Raw genomic sequence first — 22,034 nt, forward strand, 5'->3', positions numbered from 1 at the left:
CTGCTGTCTGACTCAAGTACTGCAGTGGGGTGATGGAGCTTCATTTCGATCTGAAATCCAATAAAGATCTTTGGGTCCGGGCCCCTCACTGATCGGCCCTACCTATTCATCTCTTTGTTACCAGCACAAAAAAATATTCCATAAAATCTCTGATATAATATGAAAAAACCCCGACAAGGAATATCAGCGTGATGGCGGCAGAAAGAAGGGGACGGAGCCCATGGTGCGTGGAAATGGCTGTATGTGGGCTGTGCGGGGCCCCTCTGTTACAATGCTCTCCCGGGTCCCCAAAGGCCGATCCTCCATGGACCAATCACTGGCCTTGTTGGCTTTCCTGCAGGAACAATGATTTATTCGTTGTATCATGTATGCACTGCCATCTTTGAATCTACCCCCGGACTCAGCCAATCCAGATCAGGGGGCGGAGCCCAATCACATTACGAATATATTATATACATAATGTCCTCCTCGTGTTTGTTCATATATGTAAGGATTTATTTCCCACTTGTGTCAGCAATATGTCTCCCCATACATCCCGCTGGTCAGATATGAATGACATGTAAGGGCCAATCCACAGATAACAGATAAAAGGAGCTTTTGCTGCCATGATCACCTTCAGTCTGGGGCTGTCCTCTGTATACACTCCTTGTCAATGGCTGCATTATGTGTGCATTTCTATTCCATTCAGATAAAACCACATAAAGCTAAACCAAAAAGCAGAAGTTGTCCAAATACAAAAAATACTTTCCCACCACTAGAGGTCACTGGTTCACTTCATGGTTAGTTAAAGTCCTTCAGCCCACTTCCTGTGAGGCTGTCATAGACCCGCCCCCGAGGGGTTTCCTATAGCCTGGGCTCAGGGTTCCTGCACTACATCCATGAATAAGGACCGCCCACTACAGCCATGTACAGACCTGCGATATCATTGGACGGATCAATACAGCCTGGACGTAATATATATTTATATCTTTTATGTTCCTTCTGCCTGCAAGACAAACATGGTAGGTGGAGAGTGATTGGCTGCTGTGGGAGACACCTTTGTACAGCCTGTGCGTAGCTCCCTTAACACAACACCAGGTGGCGCCATCACACCCCTCAGATCCATCTCTGGGGGCGGGGGGGTCTTCACTTCCCCCAATCACATCTCAGTATGAAAATATTCCTAGCCTCCTTTGTTGCCTTGGCCGTGTGTTTTGGGTCATTGTCATGCTGGAATACCCATCCACAGACCCATTATCAATGCCCTGGCTGAGGGAAGGAGGTCCTCACCCAAGATGTGACAGTACATGGCCCCGTCCATTGTCCCTTGGATGTGGTGAAGGTGTCCTGTCCCCTTAGCAGGAAAACACCCGCAAAGCATAATGTGGCCCCCTCCGTGTTTGATGGTGGGGATGGTGTTCTTGGGGTCATAGGCAGCATTCTTCCTCCTCCAAACACGGCGAGTTGATGCCAAAGAGCTGAATTTTGGTTCCATCTGACCACAGCACTTTCACCCAGTTCTCCTCCGGATCATTCACATGTTCATTGGCAAACTGCAGACGGGCCCGTACATGTGATATCCTGAGCAGGGGGACCCTGCGGGCTCTGCACGATCTCAGGCCTTCGTGGCGCAGTGTTACTAATTGTTTTCTTGGTGACTATGGTCCCAGCTGCCCTGAGATCATTGACAAGTTCTCCCGGTGTAGTTCTGGCTGCTTCGTCACCGTTCCCATGATCATTGTAACTCCAGGAGGGGAGATCTTACATGGGGCCCCAGACCGAGGGAGATGACAGTTATTTTGTGTTTCTTCCATTTGTGAATTATCACGCCAACTGTTGTCACCTTCTCACCAAGCTGTGATAGTCTTGTAGCCCGGTCCAGCCTTGTGTAGGTCTACAATCTTATCCCTGACATCCATGGACGCCCCCTCGTACTTTATGCCTCTGTCTATGTTTGTACAGCAAGTTATTCTCTGCATGAAACCTTCAGGTAAACATTAACCCCAAATCACAATATTCTTCTTCCTATTATTATTTTCTATCTAGATTTAGCTTCGATTGTTATTGCACCGTCTGACCTGTCCTACCCCTGCCCTTGTATCTTACCTGCCCCTTGTCTTGTGCTTTGTAATGTCCCATAAACTGCCCTTTTTTCTTTCTCTTGCCCCAGTACTGTCCCTTCCCATACCCTGCCTCCCGTACTCCCCCTTTCTCCTATCCCTTGTTCTGCCCCCATTCCTAATAATTATCCCTCACCCCTCCTGCTTTCTGCCATTCTTCTGCCATCTGTGTTACAGTCCTATCTTATAGCTGCCCTTCTGCCCCCCCCTTCCCATTCTGCCCCCCTGCCCTTTTACCCTGTCCCCTTTCCTTAGTCCTTAATGCCCCTCTGTCACTCGTCCTGTCCCCTGTTCTGCCCCCTCAATTTCACCTGGTATCACCCCTTATCTATATTCTGCTCCCCAATCTCCTGTCCCGTATTTTGCCCCCATGCTATCTCTGCCCCCTGTCCTGTTCCCTATCCTGCCCATCTATCTCCTGTCCTGTTCTCTGGCCCTTCTTCTGCCCCTGTGCTTCAGTCTTGTCCCATTTCCTGCCCTCATGTCCCCCTTCTGCTCCCTCTCTTACCCCCCCTGCCGTCCCTTTATTTGCCCCATGTCCTTCCTCATAATATTCCTGGAATCCCACAAATTTCCTCCCAATATTTTCATTTGCTGTGAAATGCGGATCAGTCATGGAGATAACGCAGCAAGGGCCCAGCACAGATGTGTCCTCTGTAATAATGAGCAGAGCCGTGTGAAGGGCCCCGGGCCCCACCACCTCATTTTGTTGCAGGAGTTGGGGATGTGGATTGCATGATGAATGACTCTCAGGGTAATTGCACACACCTGCCTGGGAAAAACAAATTGCTGCCAAGCTGTCACCAAGACAAACACCCAATGCCATGGTCAGATAATTCTCCAGACAAAACATCGGGCAAATCAGGAAATGTGGAGCCGGGGAGCAAATAAAGAAAATACAAGAACAGAATTGATCCCAGTGACCGGTTTTATCTTTTCTGATTGGTCAGCATAGTGCAAAACAGCTGTGCCCTTCCTGTCCTGCTGGTGGCGCTGTGCTTCGCACTGGAAATGTCCTGGGACCATTTGATTAGAATCAGAACCAGCAGCAGTCCAGTTTGTACATCGCCTCTATTACTTTATGGGGATTTTCCTGGGGAGTCCGGGCAGGGGGCCACAGGCTTCTCGGTGATGGTCTGGTTGAGTTCCAGCTTGGTGCTGGCGGTGAAGACGTCTGTGGGCGAGGTGGCAGCGGGGTAAGTGTGGGCGGTGCCATTGGGCCTGGAGAAGTTGTAGTAGGGGTGGACCCGGGAAGAGTTCCTGATGTTGAATCGGTTGAAGAAGTCCAAACGTTGGGCGTAGACATCGAAGTAGAGGATCATGATGATGACAAAGTGCACGAGGCAGAGCAGCAGGACGGCCTTACAGATCCTCTCTAGCGTGACGCCCAGCAGCAACCTGGTCATCTTCTGAGGTGGGGGAGGTCAGGCCGGACACCATGTGACCCCGAGGGCTGGGAGCCGGCCCATATAAGGTGCACTTCCTGCATGGGAGACAACAGGAAATCATTACATCAAACCGTTCACTGGGACCAGGGGTCCGTTCACACAGCCTGGGCCCTTCCTAAATCAGAGGTGCAGGCTGTGGGAAGGCTGTGTATGGGGTAGGTAGGTGGTCTGTGCAGGCAGTGGGTGGGGTCTATGAAGAAAGTGGGCCTGGTAAAGGGTGGAGTCTTACAGGGATCGGGTGGGGTCTGTGCAGGCAGTGGGTTGGATTTGGTCAGGCAGTGGATTGAGTCTGTGCAGGCAGTGGACAGGGCAGTGGGCGGGTTCTGTGCAGGCAGTGGGTGGGGTCTGTACAGGCAGTGGGTGGGGTCTGTACAAGCAGTGGGTGGGGTCTGTGCATGCAGTGGGCGGGGTCTGTGCAGGCAGTGGGGTTCACAATTGTCAGAAACAGAAGCCAGCGAACAATAATCCGGTTTGGGGGACAGATTTCCTGCAGGGCCCTGGTGTGGATATTGGGGGAGGGTAGGTACCAGCGCCCCTATCCCCCCCCCATTGGGCAGATCTCCAATACCCCTCCCGGCTGAGGATCTCTGATGATGGGAATGTTGGTGATGAAGTGCTGAGCTCTGTGTGTGCTCGCTCCCTCTCATTACTCTCACATTCCACAACTTCTAATATTCATCGGATGCATTGTTGTTTGTTTCGCTCGTTTGTTTGTTGAAAAACAAAATTGTAGAACTGAAGAGGAAACCCAAAACTGCAGACACGTGGGAATTCTCCAAATCACCAGCAGGGGGCCCCAGAAGGAGGACAGGCTGACAACTGGGGGCCCCAGAAAGAGGACAGGCTGACACCTAGGAGCCCCAGAACAATGGCAGGCTGTCAACTAGGGGCCCCATTAAAATGACCCTGACACTTAAGAGCCCCAGAAATGTTGACACCTTGGGCCCCAGACTGATGACATTGTCACTTAGGGGCCCCAAGCTGGGTACATTCAGTTTAGCAGGATGGACCACGGGAAGAGGAAGTAGAAGATGCAGGGGCCCAGGCAGAGGACACGATACCAACACAGCAGCCAATAGGATCTGTCCAAATTATAATGACCGGTCGCTATGGAGCTGACCACGCTGCCGACACTAAGAAGCGGCGATTGTACAGATTTTCCCGATCTGCTGCCATTATTGGCACATCTGATGGAGCTCCCATTACTCATCCAATATTCACTCCATTAGTGAATCTGAGCACTTTCTGATCATTCATCTTCCCTCCATACATTCACTCCCCCCTGGTCGTTTCTCTATGTGTATGTACAACGATGACGAATGAAAACGATTTCAAAGCTTAAAGTCAACTCAATCCCAGGAGAGAAAATCTGAGCAAACAAGAAACTGAAAACCCCAATAAAAGTTCCCGGACCCCCGGGGAACAACGACTAGGAGCCGCTAGGAATCCATTTCCCCCTCCATATCGGATACAAAGATTGGGAACGCTGGGCAGAAAATCCATCACCATGTATGTGAGAGGCCCCTCAAAGTGTATTCTCATTGCCATGGCTGGGGCCCGATAATAAAGAGCTTCAATGTGATTGGCCACAGACGTGAGATGATCTCACCAGGTACACGAGAGGATTATCTGCTGGAGGAGCCATTGATGTAGTTGGCCAATCAGAACATTGTGCTATGTGAACAGAGAATCTCTGGGAATGAATGTCAATAAAACAATATTGTGAATGTTGTGTTCTCCCATTCACCCATTTCAGTTATTACCCATGGTGAATATACTGCCCTCTCCCTCCTCAGTGCTACATTCACCCCACATATTCTGCTCAGCAATTCTCCATTCTTCCCACTTTGTTGTCCTCCTCAGTGCAGTACGAGTGATAACAACACACAACATACAATAAATCGGGTACAATCATGAGACACGGCACATCAGCATGGGGACAGCGGGGATGCAGAATTCACACTGCTGAGGCACTGGGTTCAGGAGGTCGGTTTTAGGGGAAAACTTGGGGGGCGATGGGGATGTCAATGTCGGGTGAATATTTATTTATATTGCTATTATTATATGGACCATTATATTCAGCACAGTTCTAATGCTTTGCACCAGCAGCCATATTGGATATAGAAGCCACCAGGCACAGCGGACAGACTGAGGTTCCTAAAGATACGGAGGTCCCTATACATACAGAGGTCCCTGTAGATGTGGAGGTCCCTATACATACAGAGGGCCCTATACATTCGGAGGTCCCTATACATACAGAGGTTCCTGCAGATGCGGAGGTCCCTATACATACAGAGGTCCCTGTAGATGCGGAGGTCCCTGTAGATGCGGAGGTCCCTATACATACAGAGGTTCCTGCAGATGCGGAGGTCCCTATACATACAGAGGTTCCTGCAGATGCGGAGGTCCCTATACATTCGGAGGTCTCTATACATACAGAGGTCCCTGTAGATGCGGAGGTCCCTGTAGATGCCCACCCCACTGCACCTAAATATTGGGAGGGTCAGGGAGGCGGCCATTGCTGCAGACAATAAGCTGTCATGATGATCCCATGGAGCACAGAGAAGGTTCTGATTTGTTCCGGGCCGATACCTATCAGCACTGGCAGCCTCCATGGGCCCCTCCAGGTAGGTGGATACAAGATGGCGGATGGGATTACCTGTAATGTACAGAACCCCTTGTATGCCGAACCATCAGCTCTGACGGTCTCAGGTTTCAGCGAATTCATGTGAATTCTGACACCAATATGCCAGACGAGTTTAACCCCAAAATAGACGGAATGAGAAAAAGAGGGTCAAACCAAAAAGGGAGCAGAAAATATGCCATGGGGGGAGGGGGGGGGATGCCAGCAATATATAGAATGGGTATATAATATATAGAGGGGGTATATAATATATAGAGGGATAATATTATATGGGGGATAATATATATATAGAGGTATATTATAATAAGGGGGTATATAGTATATAGAGGGGGGTATAATATATAGAGGGGGTATATAATATATAGAGGGGGGTATAATATATATAGTGATCCCCCCTCCCCTCCCCCGGGTGAATCTCAGCCGTCTCCCCGGTTACATAACAGAATTACAGTAACAGCTCGGCAGCCAATCCGGTGGCCTCGGCTGCCGCACCCAACTCTATTCACCGATCACCATATTGGGAAGCGGCATCTGTGGATCATTCACCTCTATTGTGACCACATTCACTGTAATTCAGGAGGATCCCCATTGTGACCAATCAGCGTGGGGAGCGATATCCAGCCAATCAATCAGATGGAGCGGGGTGCTGTTATTTTACTGAAGGAGTCTCCTGCAATCTGATTGGTTGGCGCTTTATAAATCCACCCAACCATACCGGGTAATGACCCCCAGTGGGCGGAGCTCCTCATTGTTGATGAGACGATTGAACAAATCTGATTGGCAGCTCCTGAATATCTCTGATTCACCCAATCCCGACCAATCAGAAGGGCAGAATATCGGCCATGGGTGCCCTGGTTTGGGGCTGATGACCAATTGATCAGATGGGAGCACAGAATTGGCATCGAGTCTGCTGGCGTGTAATTGGCTCAAATCAAACAACCAATGGGGGCTGTTCTCTAACCAGCCAATGAGATGTCTGCATTCTACAGCTTTAGTCATTAGTAGAAGGATTCACACAGAGCATCATTCACACAATGAGATTGTACAGTGTTGGGGGGGGCATGGGGCCGGGGGGGGTGGGGACACCGCGTGACACAACTACTGGGCCTGGGGGATGGGGACACCGCGTGACACCGCGAGGGATGGGGACACCGCGTGACACAACCACGGGGCCAGAGGGATGGGGACACCGCGTGACACAATCACGGGGCCGGAGGGATGGGGACACCGCGTGACACATTTGGCTGTCGGGGAATTCGAAGCATCTGAATCATTTTATCGGCCCCATTCCTAAAATAAAATATTCATCATAAAGGCCCCGAAATTCCCTCTGCCCACTGCAGGGCCACTCGTGGCCACAAAATGCTGTGCCAGGGTAATGAATGGGGCCACGCATTGTGCATCGCCAGGTGAATGGGCTGCCCTGGCGCAATGCCCGCTGATCCCAACACGCTGCTTTTTTAGGGCCACAGCAGGATGCTGCCATCTGATTGGATCCTCTGCTATCCATGAGACTCATTCACAAGGACATAAAGTGGACCTGTCATCACATCCCGGGCCCTGCACCGTCAGGGGTAATGCCTGCGCACTGTGAGATCGGGAGATGTCCTCGGGACATAGCGGCGAGCTACGCTAAGAAGATGGAAGCCAAGACAGCGTGGGATTCACTGGGCACGGTTTATTGTTTCCGCTTTCAACTCCTCGATCACAGTGACAGTTCTCCCGCCCACGAGGATCTGGAGCCGGGGATCTCATTGGTCAATCCACTGAACACACAGAGGGCCAAAACATGGAATGACAATGAAAGTCCCAGCAAAGCTCCACCGCTGTTCAGTGAATGGCAGCAAACCGATTGGCTCCCGTAAGTGAACGCAGCGCCGCGTCTCCGGCAATTGTCCCGTGATTCTCGTTTTGGCCCCGAGCTTGCGATTGAAGAGCCCTGAGAGCGACAATGCCAATTCCAGTGCCACGGTGGCTCCGGGAGGAAAGCTAAATGATATCTGTCAGTTCTGGACGACATTCACCCAGAATGAAATGTAAATTGCTTTTCTCTTCCACTTATTTCAGTTCATAAATAAAAAAGCGAATTATTCGTCTCCATCGGATCCGTGTCCCCTCACCGCCGCCATAAAATGAGCGTGTCACAGGTTCACAATAATATAATCCCTCCAATACCATGGGGGAGGGGACATTCTGGGGGTCTCCAAATCCTATGGAACTATAAGTCCCAGCATGTCCAGGAAACACGGCCCGGAAATATTATCTGCTTCATGAAATTGTGGGGTCACCATCACTAGAGGGGTCACCAGCAGGAGGAAGGAGGTCCTGATTCCTCTATATAGATAGAATTGTGGGGTCACCGGGGGGGTATGTTGTAGTTCCCACCAATCTCGGGGTCCGTAGATCTATAATTCCGATTCTCTCTGTACAGTTCGGGGAAGAAACCTTTAATCGCGCCAAGCTCCTGAATATCGGCTTCCTGGAGGCTCTGAAGGACGCTGAGTACGATTGTTTCATCTTCAGTGATGTGGATCTCATCCCGATGGACGACCGCAACCTCTATCACTGCTACGAGCAGCCGCGCCATTTTGCCATCGCCATGGACAAGTTTGGCTTCCGGTAAGCTTGGTAATACTCGGTGCTGATTGCGGTGGGGTGATGAATTCGGTACTTACCTGCAGGAAGGAAAAATTACATTTGTGCTTCAAAAGTGAAAGTCGTCCTCTGTGCAGCTGGTAAGGGCGGGATCCACATGGTCAACTGGGGCAATTCCCTAAGGGATTTCAGGCCATTCACTTACCAAGGTGAATTATTACTCTATGATTCACCTAGTGAATGTGGTGTGATTCACTTTGAAAAGATTATCCATTCGCATGTAAGGAAATGTAAAAATGGAAATGCCAGAATATTGGGGACCGATGTGTAAACTGGGGGGGTCCCTGGAAATGCTGGGCAGGGGGCAAACCTTACACCCCTGTAACAATCCCCCCGGTGTTATTTTTCTGTCCTTGGCGATAGATTTTGGTGTGAATGTCGGGGATGGAATTTAGTGGAAGCGTTAGATGGCGATGACATTCAGGAACAATAAGAGCTGCTAATGAGATGTCATTTCCCTGATAATATATCGGCGACTCTGCGGGGAGCAACTGCCGCTCATCTGGCTGTGACATCGTCCTCCAGCTTGCCTGTCCCCGCAGCGTCCCTCCAACTGGCCACAGGGGGGCCCCACTAGTTATAGCTGGAGGGCAATTACTTTATATGGAGGAAGGTGAATCATTCACTCAGCTAGCACTATGGTATATGTCAGAGCTATATAAATGTATAATAATAGTGTGTATGTGGGATAATATTAGAGTGTCAGCTCCTCTGTACAGAAGGTAATAGTAAATCACATACTGGTCTCTTCTTTCCCCCCCCCCTGCAGGTTGCCCTATGCGGGGTATTTTGGCGGAGTGTCGGGGTTGACTAAAGCTCAGTTCCTGAAGATAAATGGTTTCCCCAACGAGTATTGGGGTTGGGGGGGAGAAGATGACGACATATACAACAGGTTGGTGCCGGAGATTGGGGAAAGTTCTGATGTCATACATTTGCCCTATCTGCCTCCATGTAATATAATATTGCCCCTCCCCCTACACATTGGATGTAGAGATCTGTTCTCATCTGTCTGCCTGGGGCCCCCGATTTCTCTCTGGGCCCTTGTATCACACTCTGAGCGTCTCATGGCTGGGGCCCCTCGGAGGATGAAGCCAACAAGTCTTTAATGAGGGGGGAACACATTGGCTCAGTGAAAGTTCTGGTAGCTCCTGGACCCCTTTACCCAGGGGCCCCAAACTTATTAAACAAAGGGCCAATTCAGCCATCCATTAAACTATTTTGGGGGACTGTAGATGTGTGAAAAAGGGGAATGGGTGTCTGTAATGAGATGAATATCCCCTCCCCCGGGTATTAAAGTGGCCCGGCAGGGAATAATGGAGATTTGTGTTGGAGTCACAATTTAACATTCAATATTCCCAAAAACAGAATTTATTCCGAATGATTTACTAAAACACAAAATAATTTCTTGTGATTCCAATCCATTGACGCATTTCCCATTTGCAATTACAGTGACCAATCACAGCCCAGCATTTATCATCCAATCAAAATAAAGCATTCCGCTCACACTGCACACCGATATCCGAATTCCCGAAGAAGAGAAATGATGACGTGTGGGGGAGGGGGCACTCCGACATTTTTATTATTGTTATTAGGAAAAGGATTATAAAGCCGGAATATTCCCCGGGGGGAGCGGAGGACCCCCAATAATATAATAGGCCGACACTTTGTATCTAATAATTATAAATTGTTCTGTTTGTGCTTCCCAGGATAACTCTGAATGGTATGAAAGTCTCCCGACCCGACATCCGGATTGGACGGTACCGAATGATCAAACATGAGAGAGATAAGCACAACGAGCCCAATCCTCAACGGTAATTCCCGAATACCTCCACCAATCGTCTGATCTACCCCATCTTCTTCATCTGGCTTCATTCAACTGCCCCAACCCCACCCTCCCCCATCCATCTGCACTCAACTGCCCCATCATCACCCATCAGGCTTCACTCAACTGCCCCAACCCCACGCCGCCCTCCCCCATCCATCTGCACTCAACTGCCCCATCACCAACATAGTACGCAGCGCTGTACAATAAATGACTTCTCTCATTTTCAGCTTCACGAAGATTCAGAACACAAAAGTGACCATGAAAAAGGACGGCATCAACTCCTTGCACTACCGCGTCGTCCATTTCGCCAAATACGCCATGTACACCAACATCACGGTGGAAATCGGCAAGCCGCCTCCGCGGCCGGCTCGGGGCTGAGGGACTCCAATGGCCGCTCCACGGCTCTCTTCTGTCTTCTTGGCCTCACTGGAGGTTTCCTGGGGGTCTTCCGAGCCAATGGACTGACATGGACTCTGACCCCCGGCCGGCCCCGGGCTCCGTCTGGTTACTTTCACCACTTACCGGTCTGCTATTACAATGGTGCGGTCAGCTGGTTCCTCTGAAGATTGATTGGTTGGGATTTGCACCACGTCAGCTGATCTACTGTGATCTGCCCCGAACGCTCGCCGAGCGCAGACAACTGACGGGAAACGTTTTGTCACTTTCTGGTTTCTCACGATGTATAATTGTCTTTTTATAAGCCGAGTCTTTTTTCTTGTTGTTTTCATCTTTGGACGTATTGTTGGGTGAAAGTTTTATCGGGAAATTTCAGGGCAGCTATAGGGGGCGAGCGCGCAGTCACTGATGATGTCATTGATGATGTCACCGATGATGTCATTGATGATGTCACTGATGATGTCACAGAGGATGTCACTGATGATGTCACCGATGATGTCACTGATGATGACACCGATGATGTCACTGGTGATGTCACCGATGATGTCACCGATGATGTCATTGATGATGTCACCGATGATGTCATTGATGATGTCACCGATGATGTCACTGATGATGTCACCAATGATGTCACCGATGATGTAATGTATATTGTGGAATGTTTGGTTGGCTTCCCTCTCTGTAGGGGAGGACTCAGTGGGAATGTGAAACGCAGAAAAGACGCCCATCCTCCTCCCTCGGAATCCGACACTTGGAAATGCCGCCACCCAATAGGGAGGAAGTTACATTGCATGGAAGCTGCACAGTTTTTGCTTTTTTCCGGTGCAGGTAAATCCCAGATTTCTTGATTTGAGTCCAGAGGGAACCACACACCACAAGTGTGAGAAGAATGCAGATTCCATCATTCATGGTGGACAATTCTCTACATGCTCTTGTAGCTACCTATGGATTCTTTACACTCACAGCACTTTCTGTATGTGGCTCCACCCACATCAAAGCCGCCACATTGCGCCCCCTGCAGGCGACACCTCCCCCTACACTTTATTATAAATATCCAGATGCATTGGAATATTACTATGAAAAGTGCTGCAAGCTGCTAAAAGCACATTAACCCCCCCCCCCCCCCCAAATATGTCACAGCACCCCCTTGTGGTCCGGACGGAGGTTTGCAGTCTTTGTGTTCTGTCCCAGTCTTTTCCGTTTTATGTGTTTCAGCTGGTGGAGATGGTTTTCTATAATTGAACCTTAACCAGGATGTGCATGAGATCCCCTTCCAGATATACACAGGCCATGCATGTAGTTTATACTCATATATTGGGCAGCTGTGAAATGGGCCTTACCCAAATATCAGCATGTGGACAGTGTTAGAGCAAGAGATCCAAGGATCTGACAAATGTGAACTCGCTGCCTTATCTCCCTGGAGAATGAAATGCGGAGCCGCACCGGAACTTTGTGCCATATGCTGCCGAATGTGAGGAGAAATGCTGAATGGAGGGCTGGGAGGGTACCATAGGTGAGAAGATGACGGGGGGAGGGCGCCATAGGTGAGAAGATGACGGGGGGAGGGCGCCATAAGTGTGAAGATGGTGAGGGGAGGGCGCCATGGGTGAGAAGATGGAGGGCACCATAGCTGGGAACGTGTCAAGGAGAAGGCACTATAGGTGATGTCCGCACAGCAGTTTCCAGGGGGAAGTTGGCTCCGCAGGGGTGGGGCGCACAATGGGATTGGCACAGTAGGTTGGACACAGAAGGACCTCCGGCTGCAGCGCCGGGATGGAGACTGCTTGCTGTACCTTGGCATGTAAAGTGTTGCTGTGCGATGCTGTCCGGTAGGGTTGGTCCAGGTGAATGATTTTTTGGCACCCAATTCATGCAGGAAATTTAGGGGGTTTTATAACTTGGTATCCACCTGATTCCTGGTGGCCTCCTCCATTTCGGCCCATTTACCCCACTGTGTTTTGATTATGGCCCATTCAGCCCTATGGGGGAAGCGCTTGCTAAAAATGCACCAAATATGCTGCAAGCTGAGGTGGGAGGTGCGACCAAATATCAGAATGATTGTTATTGGCTGGTTAAAGTCACATGATGATAGTGTAGCCAATAGCAGAGAGCTTGGTGAAATATTAAGATGATTTGCTAAATTTGGGTATGAAAATGTGAAATTTAGAAAACTGGGAATGACAGCAGAACAAATCATCAATCATTTCAGCAGATTTGCACCCCGTGGTCCCCATTCAGACATCTCAGTGCGGTGCCCGGGGTATTTCCCCCATCCTTGTATAGAACGTCCGCCATGCCGTATATTGTCAGAATGAATGTATAGCGGTATCACCGGCCCCGGTGCAATGTTCGCTGACGCATTTCACATTTCTCCCACGCAGGGGCCCAGGAATCAGGTTGAGAGATATGATTGGTGATTGTTGGATCAGGGTGGAGCCGCCCCATGTCTGGGCCGTATTAGGGGCTCAGTGCTACACGTGGCGGGTACGGTGATGTGGCCCCCACAGAACGGGAGGGAGCGGGCAGCCTCTGTACATTGGATGCTTCTTATAATTGTTTTTCTATAACTGAGTGAAAGAAGGTTTGAAAAGAAAACACATTGTAATTATATTGCCTTTACAGTTTTCATAAAATAATCCTGAAAATGGAGTCCGTTGTGTCCCGGGGTGCCAGCCAACACGTGCCAACGACTACTCTGCCCAGCCCTGGTGCCTGCTGGGGGTTTTGGGTTGAAAACAATCATGGAATGTCAGTGGTACTGATCATTAAATTGTCTAACTTTATTAATACAAAATTCATAACAACAATTACTCTTTCATTGTACATCAAAATTACAAACACAAAGTTTGCTACAAATCCGTTCTTAGACTCTTCTAATGATTGGAAGGAATGGAACCCGACGAGTTTTGTGGAATAAATGGTGGAAATGATCTCAGACTGATTCTGTTCCGCTGAAACGTGTAAGTATTGAAATCCCAAGACACGGCAAGAGACTAATGGAGTCGTTGTTACAGAAAGTCCAATACGGTGTCCTCCCGAAATTTGGATGAACATTTAAATTCCTGATAAAGATTTGCTGGGATCTCATGAGCAATGATAAAATAAACGTCTGTTATAGAAACACGGATAGTGCCAATGTTCAGGATTCACGCAGCAAGGGAGCCGTGTGAATAATACGTGAAACGCGTCGGGTTCAGATATCTGAGGGATTTGGTCTATTAGTTACTTGTAGGAGGAGGGCTACCTAGCTTGAGCTTTTGTATATGGCGATTTATGTTCATAATATAAATTGTGTATTTGTGTCCAAAATCCCAGAAAATAAATCCCCACATTCCTCCGGCTCAGCCCTGGGGGTATTCCGGAGGGAACGCTGTGGAAAGACGGGAACATTTGTTTTGATTTCCTCCATCCATAGTGGGAATTCCCAGAGTTGGGAGCGCTGAGCAGCTGCAGGTGAATGTGGAACAAAAATAAACACCCGGAATCGGCTGTAAAAGATTCATTTTATTGGTAGACATTTCCTTTGTCCTCCCGTTGCCCCCCCCCCCCCCCCACCTGGCACTCCGCAGACCGACGTTCTATAATCGGCTCGTACAAATCATAACACACAATTATAGATTTCCATCTCTCCGGCCACAGATTTGGCCGACGCGTTTCAGCATTTTCCAGCCTTTACATTTCACATCTAATGTGACTGTGACTAGCAACACATCTGAGCGGAGTCATACACGGCCCTGCCTAATGGGGCAGCCTGTCCTTTATTATAAAGGGGAACTCTAGAATGAACTATACCAAGCCACACAGTCCTCTTCTATGACCAGAGTCCAAGTAAACGAATACAAAGTCATCAGCACCTAAATATGGGAACCCCTTGCACCCTGTGATGTCACTCAGCCTGTGATGTCACCCTGTGATGTCACTCACCCTGTGATGTCACCCACTCACCCTGTGATGTCACTCTCTCTGATGTCACTCAGCCTGTGATGTCACCCACTCACCCTGTGATGTCACTCAGCCTGTGATGTCACCCTGTGATGTCACGCACTCTCTGATGTCACGCACCCTCTGATGTCACGCACTCTCTGGTGTCACTCACCCTGTGATGTCACTCACCCTGTGATGTCACCCACTCACCCTGTGATGTCACTCTCTCTGGTGTCACTCACCCTGTGATGTCACTTCCTGATTTTTAGTCAATATAAGGCTAAATCTAAGAATTCCAAGCAGGGTATGCGGATTGAGTTCCCGGTTATTTTATTAAACAGAAATCTGATTTCCTATGATTACGGTTGTGGCCACTTCCATCACCGGATTGCACTGCTGCCTTGGGGAACCATTGACCCTGGTAGAGCCGTCGCCGAGTCTGATATGTATGAAGGAGAGACATGAGTAAACCTGAACAGGAAGTACTCCATACTGTGAGTGACACCTATTCTATGTGCAGGGTTTGAGTTGTCACCTGGCGGCCTGTAGACTGTGAATACGATATAAGACAGACAATGATATACTGGAATACTAATAAGGTCGCCCCATGTCTGCCATGTTGTGAGATATTGGCGTCACAAGGGCCGTGTCCGGGGACCTTTGCCCTCTATGAGTTCTCCTGGCCCTCCTGTGGGGCACAGTTTTTGGTTTTCTCACATTTGGCCAGGCGGTTTCCTTCCCAATAGCCCACATCCTGCCCGTCGTGACAGCGACATTTGGTGCAGGAGTCCACCCAGAAGTACTGCCCGGCCGGGATCACCCGCCTCTGGGTGGCATCCGCATAACAGTTCGGGCCTGAAGAGGGAAAAGAGAAAGGAAAATGATTGTCATTGGTTGCTTTACCGGTGTTGTAGCAATAAGAGGATTGCCTGGCATTTATTAATGCACCCCCACCCACCCCATCATTCACAACGCACCCCCCATGTCTGCCATCTTCCTGTACAGCAGCAATTGCCACTGACAGCTTTGTGTTGCATTCTGTTCACGCATTACAATGCCCCGTGCCCCGAATTATTGTGCACCCCTTAAAGCTGACCCATTGATCCCACCAAAACACCAAAAGTAATAAAAGGTATCGGTATGCCCAGCTGAGATTGGCTGCACTGGGGATACATTCACCCCCCTTACACCTGGAATGAATGTTGGAGTATTATGTTGCAGTAAGAAGCATTTTACCATACATTACCAGAAGGCATGAACTCCATTGGACCCCCAATTCTCTGCCCTCCATGTTCATACCCCAGATAGCGCCCCCCCCCCCCAATGCAGTAATAGAGACGCAATATCACTCACCGTCCTTGCAGCGAGGGCAGCACTCCCCCTTTTCATAGACGGGGTTCACACAGGGTGGAGGGGCACAATCTGCCACAAGACAGCGGGCGATGCCATCGTTATCACAGGTGCATTGCTCGCATTCAGAGGGCTGCAAGAGAACAAATACAATTCAGTGACTCCATGCAGGGAGGTGAAGCCTGAGGCCGGAGCTGCGAATAAAACACAAATGACTTGCAGGTCAGCGGATTCCCATTTCATGCAATGGTCCGGATGGATGGGGGGGTCTGAGGCTGCGTCCGACCCGCTTGTCCTATATACTCATATAATTGCACTGGTCACTATCTGAGAATTTCCTTCCAGCAGTATTAGTAGGGAAGAATTGTACGCAAAACTTCCATGTAAATGTATTGCTGTGGCCTGTGCAGAGCTGTGGGAGGGGCCCAAAAACCCCGCCCACTATAGGCTGCCTGCAGAAAACTTCATGAGGGGGCGGAGACAAGACCGGTCCCCCTGCACAAGACGACACAGCAGCAGTCAGCGGTCTATAACAGGAGAATCCTGCGGGACAGAATTCCGGGACTGACAACCGGACGCAGGACATGCAGCCACTGTGTTATAATGGATCAGACAGTGTCAGTAGGGAAGGGATCACCTCGCGGTGCAGTGCATTCCAAGTCACTGACACCAGGACATCAACAAGGGATGCATGCTTGTTCCTGGTCAGTGCTTGGCAGGACTCCCCCCATAGTCTGGTCTCCAGGAGAATGGTGGGGGAGCGATGGGATCAATGTCCCCCAGTAATGTCATGTGACCACCGTCCAGCATACCCTGATCAGAGGCAGACAATCAATGTGATTAAACATCAATCAGAAAATATTGATTGTTATATGGCTTTGGATCAATCAACATTGAATGGATTTCAGTGGAAATCACCTGACCCCCCCTTCCTGATCAATCTCCCATCAATTGACTTTATCTGCACTGCATGGGGGTACAATATCCCATTATGTACAGGACGACAGGTTCTCTTTATGGGAGTGTTAGCAGCAGCCAGGCGATCTGTAATATCTGAATATGAAGGAAGAATTTCCTGAGAGCATATTCCATATCGCCATGACATGTTTCAGGACCCCCTACAGACCCCCCTCCATAGTCCCCCCCACAAACCCCCTCCATAGTCCCCCCACAGACCCCCTCCATAGCCCCCCCACAGACCCCCTCCATCCCAAACCCAGGAATAATCCCACCGATGCTAACGTTTTCATGGCGGCTGATAAAAGTTGTCCTGGAGAACAGACAGCCCTGTGTGTGTCGGGGACGCCGCGCTCAGCTGCACAACAATCGCCGCTTTTCATTCGCTCAGAGCAGGAAAACATCCGATATCGCCACCACCTGGAGATCCGACAGATGAAACGCTCCGATGGGAGGGAGTCACCGTTATTTCAAAGCACCAAAATAGTAGCTGGTTTCCATAGAGAATAAAGAGGACCTGTCATTGGTCACATGTTACATGCCAGGGGCAGCAAGCTGAGACACCACCAGGTGTTGTTACCCCTCACAGAGGTCACATAATGCCCCTCCCCCATCTACTTTTCTCTTCAGAAGGACAGAGCCATCTTTTGGATGATTCTCAGCAATACTCCAATTCATGGGGAACACCCTCAGGGGCCCCCATCCTTGAACAGGTGAAAGGGCCCCAGCTGTGTACATTGTACAGACAGTGGGGCCCCAGTTTGGTAAAAGGACTATCAGGTAACGGCCCCGGGGCCCCCAGCCTCATATAAGTCCTGTACTCCCTCCACATCTGGGACCATTTACGCCCCCCCGATGTTTCCCATATACAGCGATATCGGAGCAGGAAGAGGCTCCTCCAACACCTCACAGATGGCAGCAATTCAAGTCATGTGACTCTGCGAGTTGGGGTCCCCCAGCTGGGGACATTGGGGGGTCCCAATATTTGGTGTCACCTGTCCTGTGCTCCACCTACTGTGACACCATGGGGAAAATTCAGTCGGGGGGGCTGGGATCCTTGGAAACGTCGGAAATATTTTTACAAGTTTAAACTGTAAAATTTCCCTTGTGTGGTGATTCTGATGGCGACCCCCTTACTGCCCCTGACCCCCTTACTGCCCCTGACCCCCAGTCTGCCCCTCCAGGACCTATAAATCCCATTTTAGGGTGGGGGCTGGGATCTCCCTAAGAATAAAACGAAAAACAAAACCATTCAACAGATCACAGAGTTATCTCTGCCCCAAGGAGCCATAAATACTAAAAACAAAACGAGAAGGGGCAATAGGGCAATTCCGGGCCAGATTCCCTCTAACAGGAAGTGCCTGAACAAAGATCACCATGGCAGGATTCCCGGGTTTACATGAAAGCTGCAGATCTCGGATGAGAAGAGCATTAGAAATGTCCAAAATGTAAACCGAAGTTATAAAACCCCCAACACAGATCTCAGCCAAGATTGAAATCTGGGGTATTTGTGGTACTTACAATGCCACATGGGGGGCAAATCCAGGGGTAAAAACATGTAAACAACCCCCCAAGAGAGATTACAGCAGCCTGGTGAGCAGCCAATCTGTGTGATGGGAAAACCAGCGGACATCGGCCAACCCCAAGTCACCATCACTAGAGGGGTCACCGGCAGGAGGAAGGAGGTCCTGATTCCGGAAGGAGGTCCTGTACCCCTATATAGATAGAATTGTGGGGTCACCATCACTAGAGGCCTCTATGCCTTTGCCAATATTTTTCTGTTTATTCTCTGATTGGCTTTCTGTTTCGGTTGGACCAATCCCGGCCAAGCAATGAACCCCTCTCCCGTTCCCCCTATCCCTTATTTTGGGGTGGCCCATTGAAGGGTTAAGCCGGTGGGATTTTTTCCATGTATGCGGTGTCACCGCCCGGGGCCCCTTCACAGTTGCTGGAATGTTGAGCCGGCGATGGGCACTGCGCTCTCTGTGTCTGGGCCGGAAACCCGAATCCTCTGGCTGGGAATGTGACCCCAGGGAGTCGCAGACTAAATTTAGGACGAGTTGGCTTGTAGGGCCAGCGCTGTACAGACGTGGGGACAATTCCTGGACTCCGGGCTGATGGAAGAGCGCCAGGGAAGGGGGGCACAAAGTACAAACCCCGGGCTGGGGGGGCAACGGAACAAATACACCATCAGTGTCATGTGACCAGCAACCAATGAATACGTGTCACAAATTAGTGAATACTATATTTATACCAGGGGGGTGGGGGGGGGTATAGGGGGCACAATGGGCAGTATGAGCAGGTGGCAGAGGTGAAGTATAGGGGGCACAATGGGCAGATCTGTTCAGTGTGAGGTGGCACAGAATGTTGGTACCTGGAAGTGCTCGCCCAGCTCGTAGACTTCTCCTCGGTACTCACAGCCAATCTTCTCGCAGCGTGGGCAGCAGTCGGTGGGGTAGTGACTGACATGCATGCAGGCAGGTGGCAGGGCAGTGCACTCCGTCCTGGCACAAGATGGTCCCTCGGTGGTACACTCACACTGCGTACAATGATCGGAGTCCAGGAAATACCACTCGCCAACATAGTAGACGCTGCCATTGGCTTCACACGTGTTCACCTGGTGAGCCACAGACAGCCCAACCTCACTAATCAGGAGCAGGCACAGCAGGGTGCTCGGTGCCCATCTCTCCAGCATGGTGCCAGCCCTGGCAGATGCCATGTTTGGTGACACCGAGACAATCCTGCCAATTACCTTCTGCCGTGGTCCTCCAGAACCGGTGCCAACGTGTGGTGGGTGTCAGGATCAGTCCCGGTATTCCTGCACAATGAGGACTGTAGGGTGCCCGATCCTCTGTGGGGTTACACAATAGGGATCACCTGACTGGGGGGTACAAAGGATGGTCTGAAGGCAGGTCCAGCCTCTAAATAATGACCAGATCCCGATCTACCAGACAGGGGCAACAAATGATCCCAAAATAGAATGCAGAGAAGCTCACATGGAGTCCTATTGGATCAGAGAAGTTCCAGGTGCTTGGTAGATCCTGGGAGGCAGTGATTCCTAAGGTTGGGTAGATTCATGGGCTGAGAAGATCTAAGGAGGTCTTGTAGCTGGATAGATCCCGGGGGTCCTGTGGCTGGATAGATCCCGGGGGTCCTGTGGTGCAGAGGATCCTGGGGAGTCCTGTAGAAGGCTAGATCTTGTAGATCCCAGTGAAGCAGTGTTGGGTAGATCCTGGGGGTCCTATGGCTGGGTAGATCCCGGGGGTCCTGTAGAAGGGTATATCTTGTAGATCCCAGCGCTGCAGCTTGCCTGAAGTTTGCCCTGTCAGGCTGCAGTGTGTGAGTGGCCCCCACTTGGCTCCTCTTTTATAATTTGGGAGTGGGGTGGGGGGATCTCTGGGTGGATGAAGCTCCCATTACAGACTCATTCTTCTGCTCTGTCTCTGGGCTGGATTCAGCATGTGATTCCTCCCCTCCCCTCCTACTAACCATAATGGGATGACAGCCCCCCCCTACTGTATACGGGGGCATTACCCCCCCCCCCGTACAGAGATGTGCCAGCCTCCACCCCCCATGCCCGCCTGACAGCTCCTGTCACTTGTGGCCCTCAGATCACTTTGATGTGCCCAGCCTGGCACTGCCAGCACAGGAAGTTCATGTAAATGATCCGCCGGAGATAATCACTGCCACCCACCAACCCCGGGGGGCAAATATATAGAACTGGGGTCACATAAATGGAGGACTTTATAGGGTTCATGACCCCAACAATGAGCGTCTCTGATTGGCTCCCTTCTGTTTCCAGCTATTCCTGAGCACTCCCCCCCTCATGGCCTGGAGATGGTGGGGAGGGGTTCTGTAGTCCTGGGATCATTCCCCCCATACTCCCCCCATACGTGTTACATACGTGATCTGTGCTGAATAGCGTGTTACCATGCGTGTCCCTGCAGCACCCCAATGCACCTCCTCCCCCGCACCACAGGACAACAAAGCACAGAGCGGGGCCAGAAGTATTGGGGGCCCAGGATTCTGGGCGGCTGTCTCATAGGGGTGTCCCCGCGGGGCAGGGATGTGATTGGGCCCCGGGGCATTTATTATCAATTCACTGACAGGTGCACCTGACCTGCGGCTGAGCTGCTGACATCCTTTGGATCCTCTGGGGGTACAATCCTCTAGGGCACAGAAAACCCCACAGACCCGTAGGGGGCAGTACTACACCCAGGGAGGGCAAATCTGGACCATTGGGGGCAGATGGAGACATTTGTGTATTAGGGAGAGGCATGCGAGGAATGAACACCGCAGGGTAATATAAATTCTATGGGGGTGAGGGGAATGCGCAGCGTCCTCCCCCTGGGCACATCTGGTCTGAACTTGTCTCTGGGACGTCCTCTGGCGACAGGCGAGGAATCCGGGACAGACCAGCCAATCACAGCACAGCCCGAAAAACCTTGTCCTCCAGGTGTCACCGAGTCCCTTTACCTTCCATAGGACCCCACCCACCAGTCATGTGACCATCCAGGAAACGGGATCTGACAGGATGACAACACAAGAGGGACACAGGACATAGTGTTGTCACCCCAATGGCCCTAGGGAAGGATGGGGCCCTCAAACAGATTCTCCAGCACTTCCTGCATAGGACCCACCTGTTATCCAACCACAGCCCCCCCAGGAGAACTGCAGGTGCCCAGGTGGGTGCTCAGCTCAGAGCCTTTAATGGGGGGGGGGGGGCTGCATGGGGG

At 50.6% G+C, this 22,034-nt stretch overlaps 3 protein-coding genes across 4 annotated transcripts in view; 2 read left to right on the forward strand and 1 right to left on the reverse strand.

The window, feature by feature from the left end:
• Positions 1 to 8,622: 8,622 nt before the first annotated feature.
• B4GALT2 (beta-1,4-galactosyltransferase 2) lies at positions 8,623 to 13,716 on the forward strand (the record flags this gene model as incomplete). Its single annotated transcript, XM_072419269.1, is given in 4 exon segments — positions 8,623 to 8,810; positions 9,616 to 9,738; positions 10,553 to 10,657; positions 10,899 to 13,716. Coding segments are annotated over 4 exon segments (567 nt in total), but the record flags the coding sequence as incomplete, so codon positions are not given.
• A 107-nt stretch (positions 13,717 to 13,823) lies between these two features.
• Positions 13,824 to 20,728, reverse strand: LOC140336283 (von Willebrand factor C domain-containing protein 2-like). 2 transcript variants are annotated; one of them, XR_011921863.1, is made up of 4 exons: positions 19,673 to 20,728; positions 16,345 to 16,474; positions 15,084 to 15,846; positions 13,824 to 15,013 (listed from the first exon to the last, which is right to left on the reverse strand). XR_011921863.1 is itself a non-coding variant. In XM_072419270.1 (3 exons), exons 1-3 carry the CDS (start codon positions 20,015 to 20,017, stop codon positions 15,659 to 15,661), a joined length of 663 nt encoding a protein of 220 aa, XP_072275371.1. In that variant the 5' UTR covers positions 20,018 to 20,728; the 3' UTR covers positions 13,824 to 15,658. The 2 variants fall into 2 exon arrangements, 1 of the variants encoding a protein (XP_072275371.1); XM_072419270.1 differs by having other exon boundaries at positions 13,824 to 15,846.
• A 997-nt stretch (positions 20,729 to 21,725) lies between these two features.
• The window catches only part of CCDC24 (coiled-coil domain containing 24), a 3,166-nt gene continuing 2,857 nt past the window's right edge, over positions 21,726 to 22,034 (forward strand). The window contains exon 1 of the mRNA XM_072419271.1: positions 21,726 to 21,983. The gene's annotated coding sequence lies outside the window, so the exon portion shown is untranslated. The remainder of the gene's footprint in view (positions 21,984 to 22,034) is intronic.

Source organism: Pyxicephalus adspersus, chromosome 8 (assembly GCF_032062135.1).
Source record: "Pyxicephalus adspersus chromosome 8, UCB_Pads_2.0, whole genome shotgun sequence".
NCBI lineage: Eukaryota > Metazoa > Chordata > Amphibia > Anura > Pyxicephalidae > Pyxicephalus > Pyxicephalus adspersus.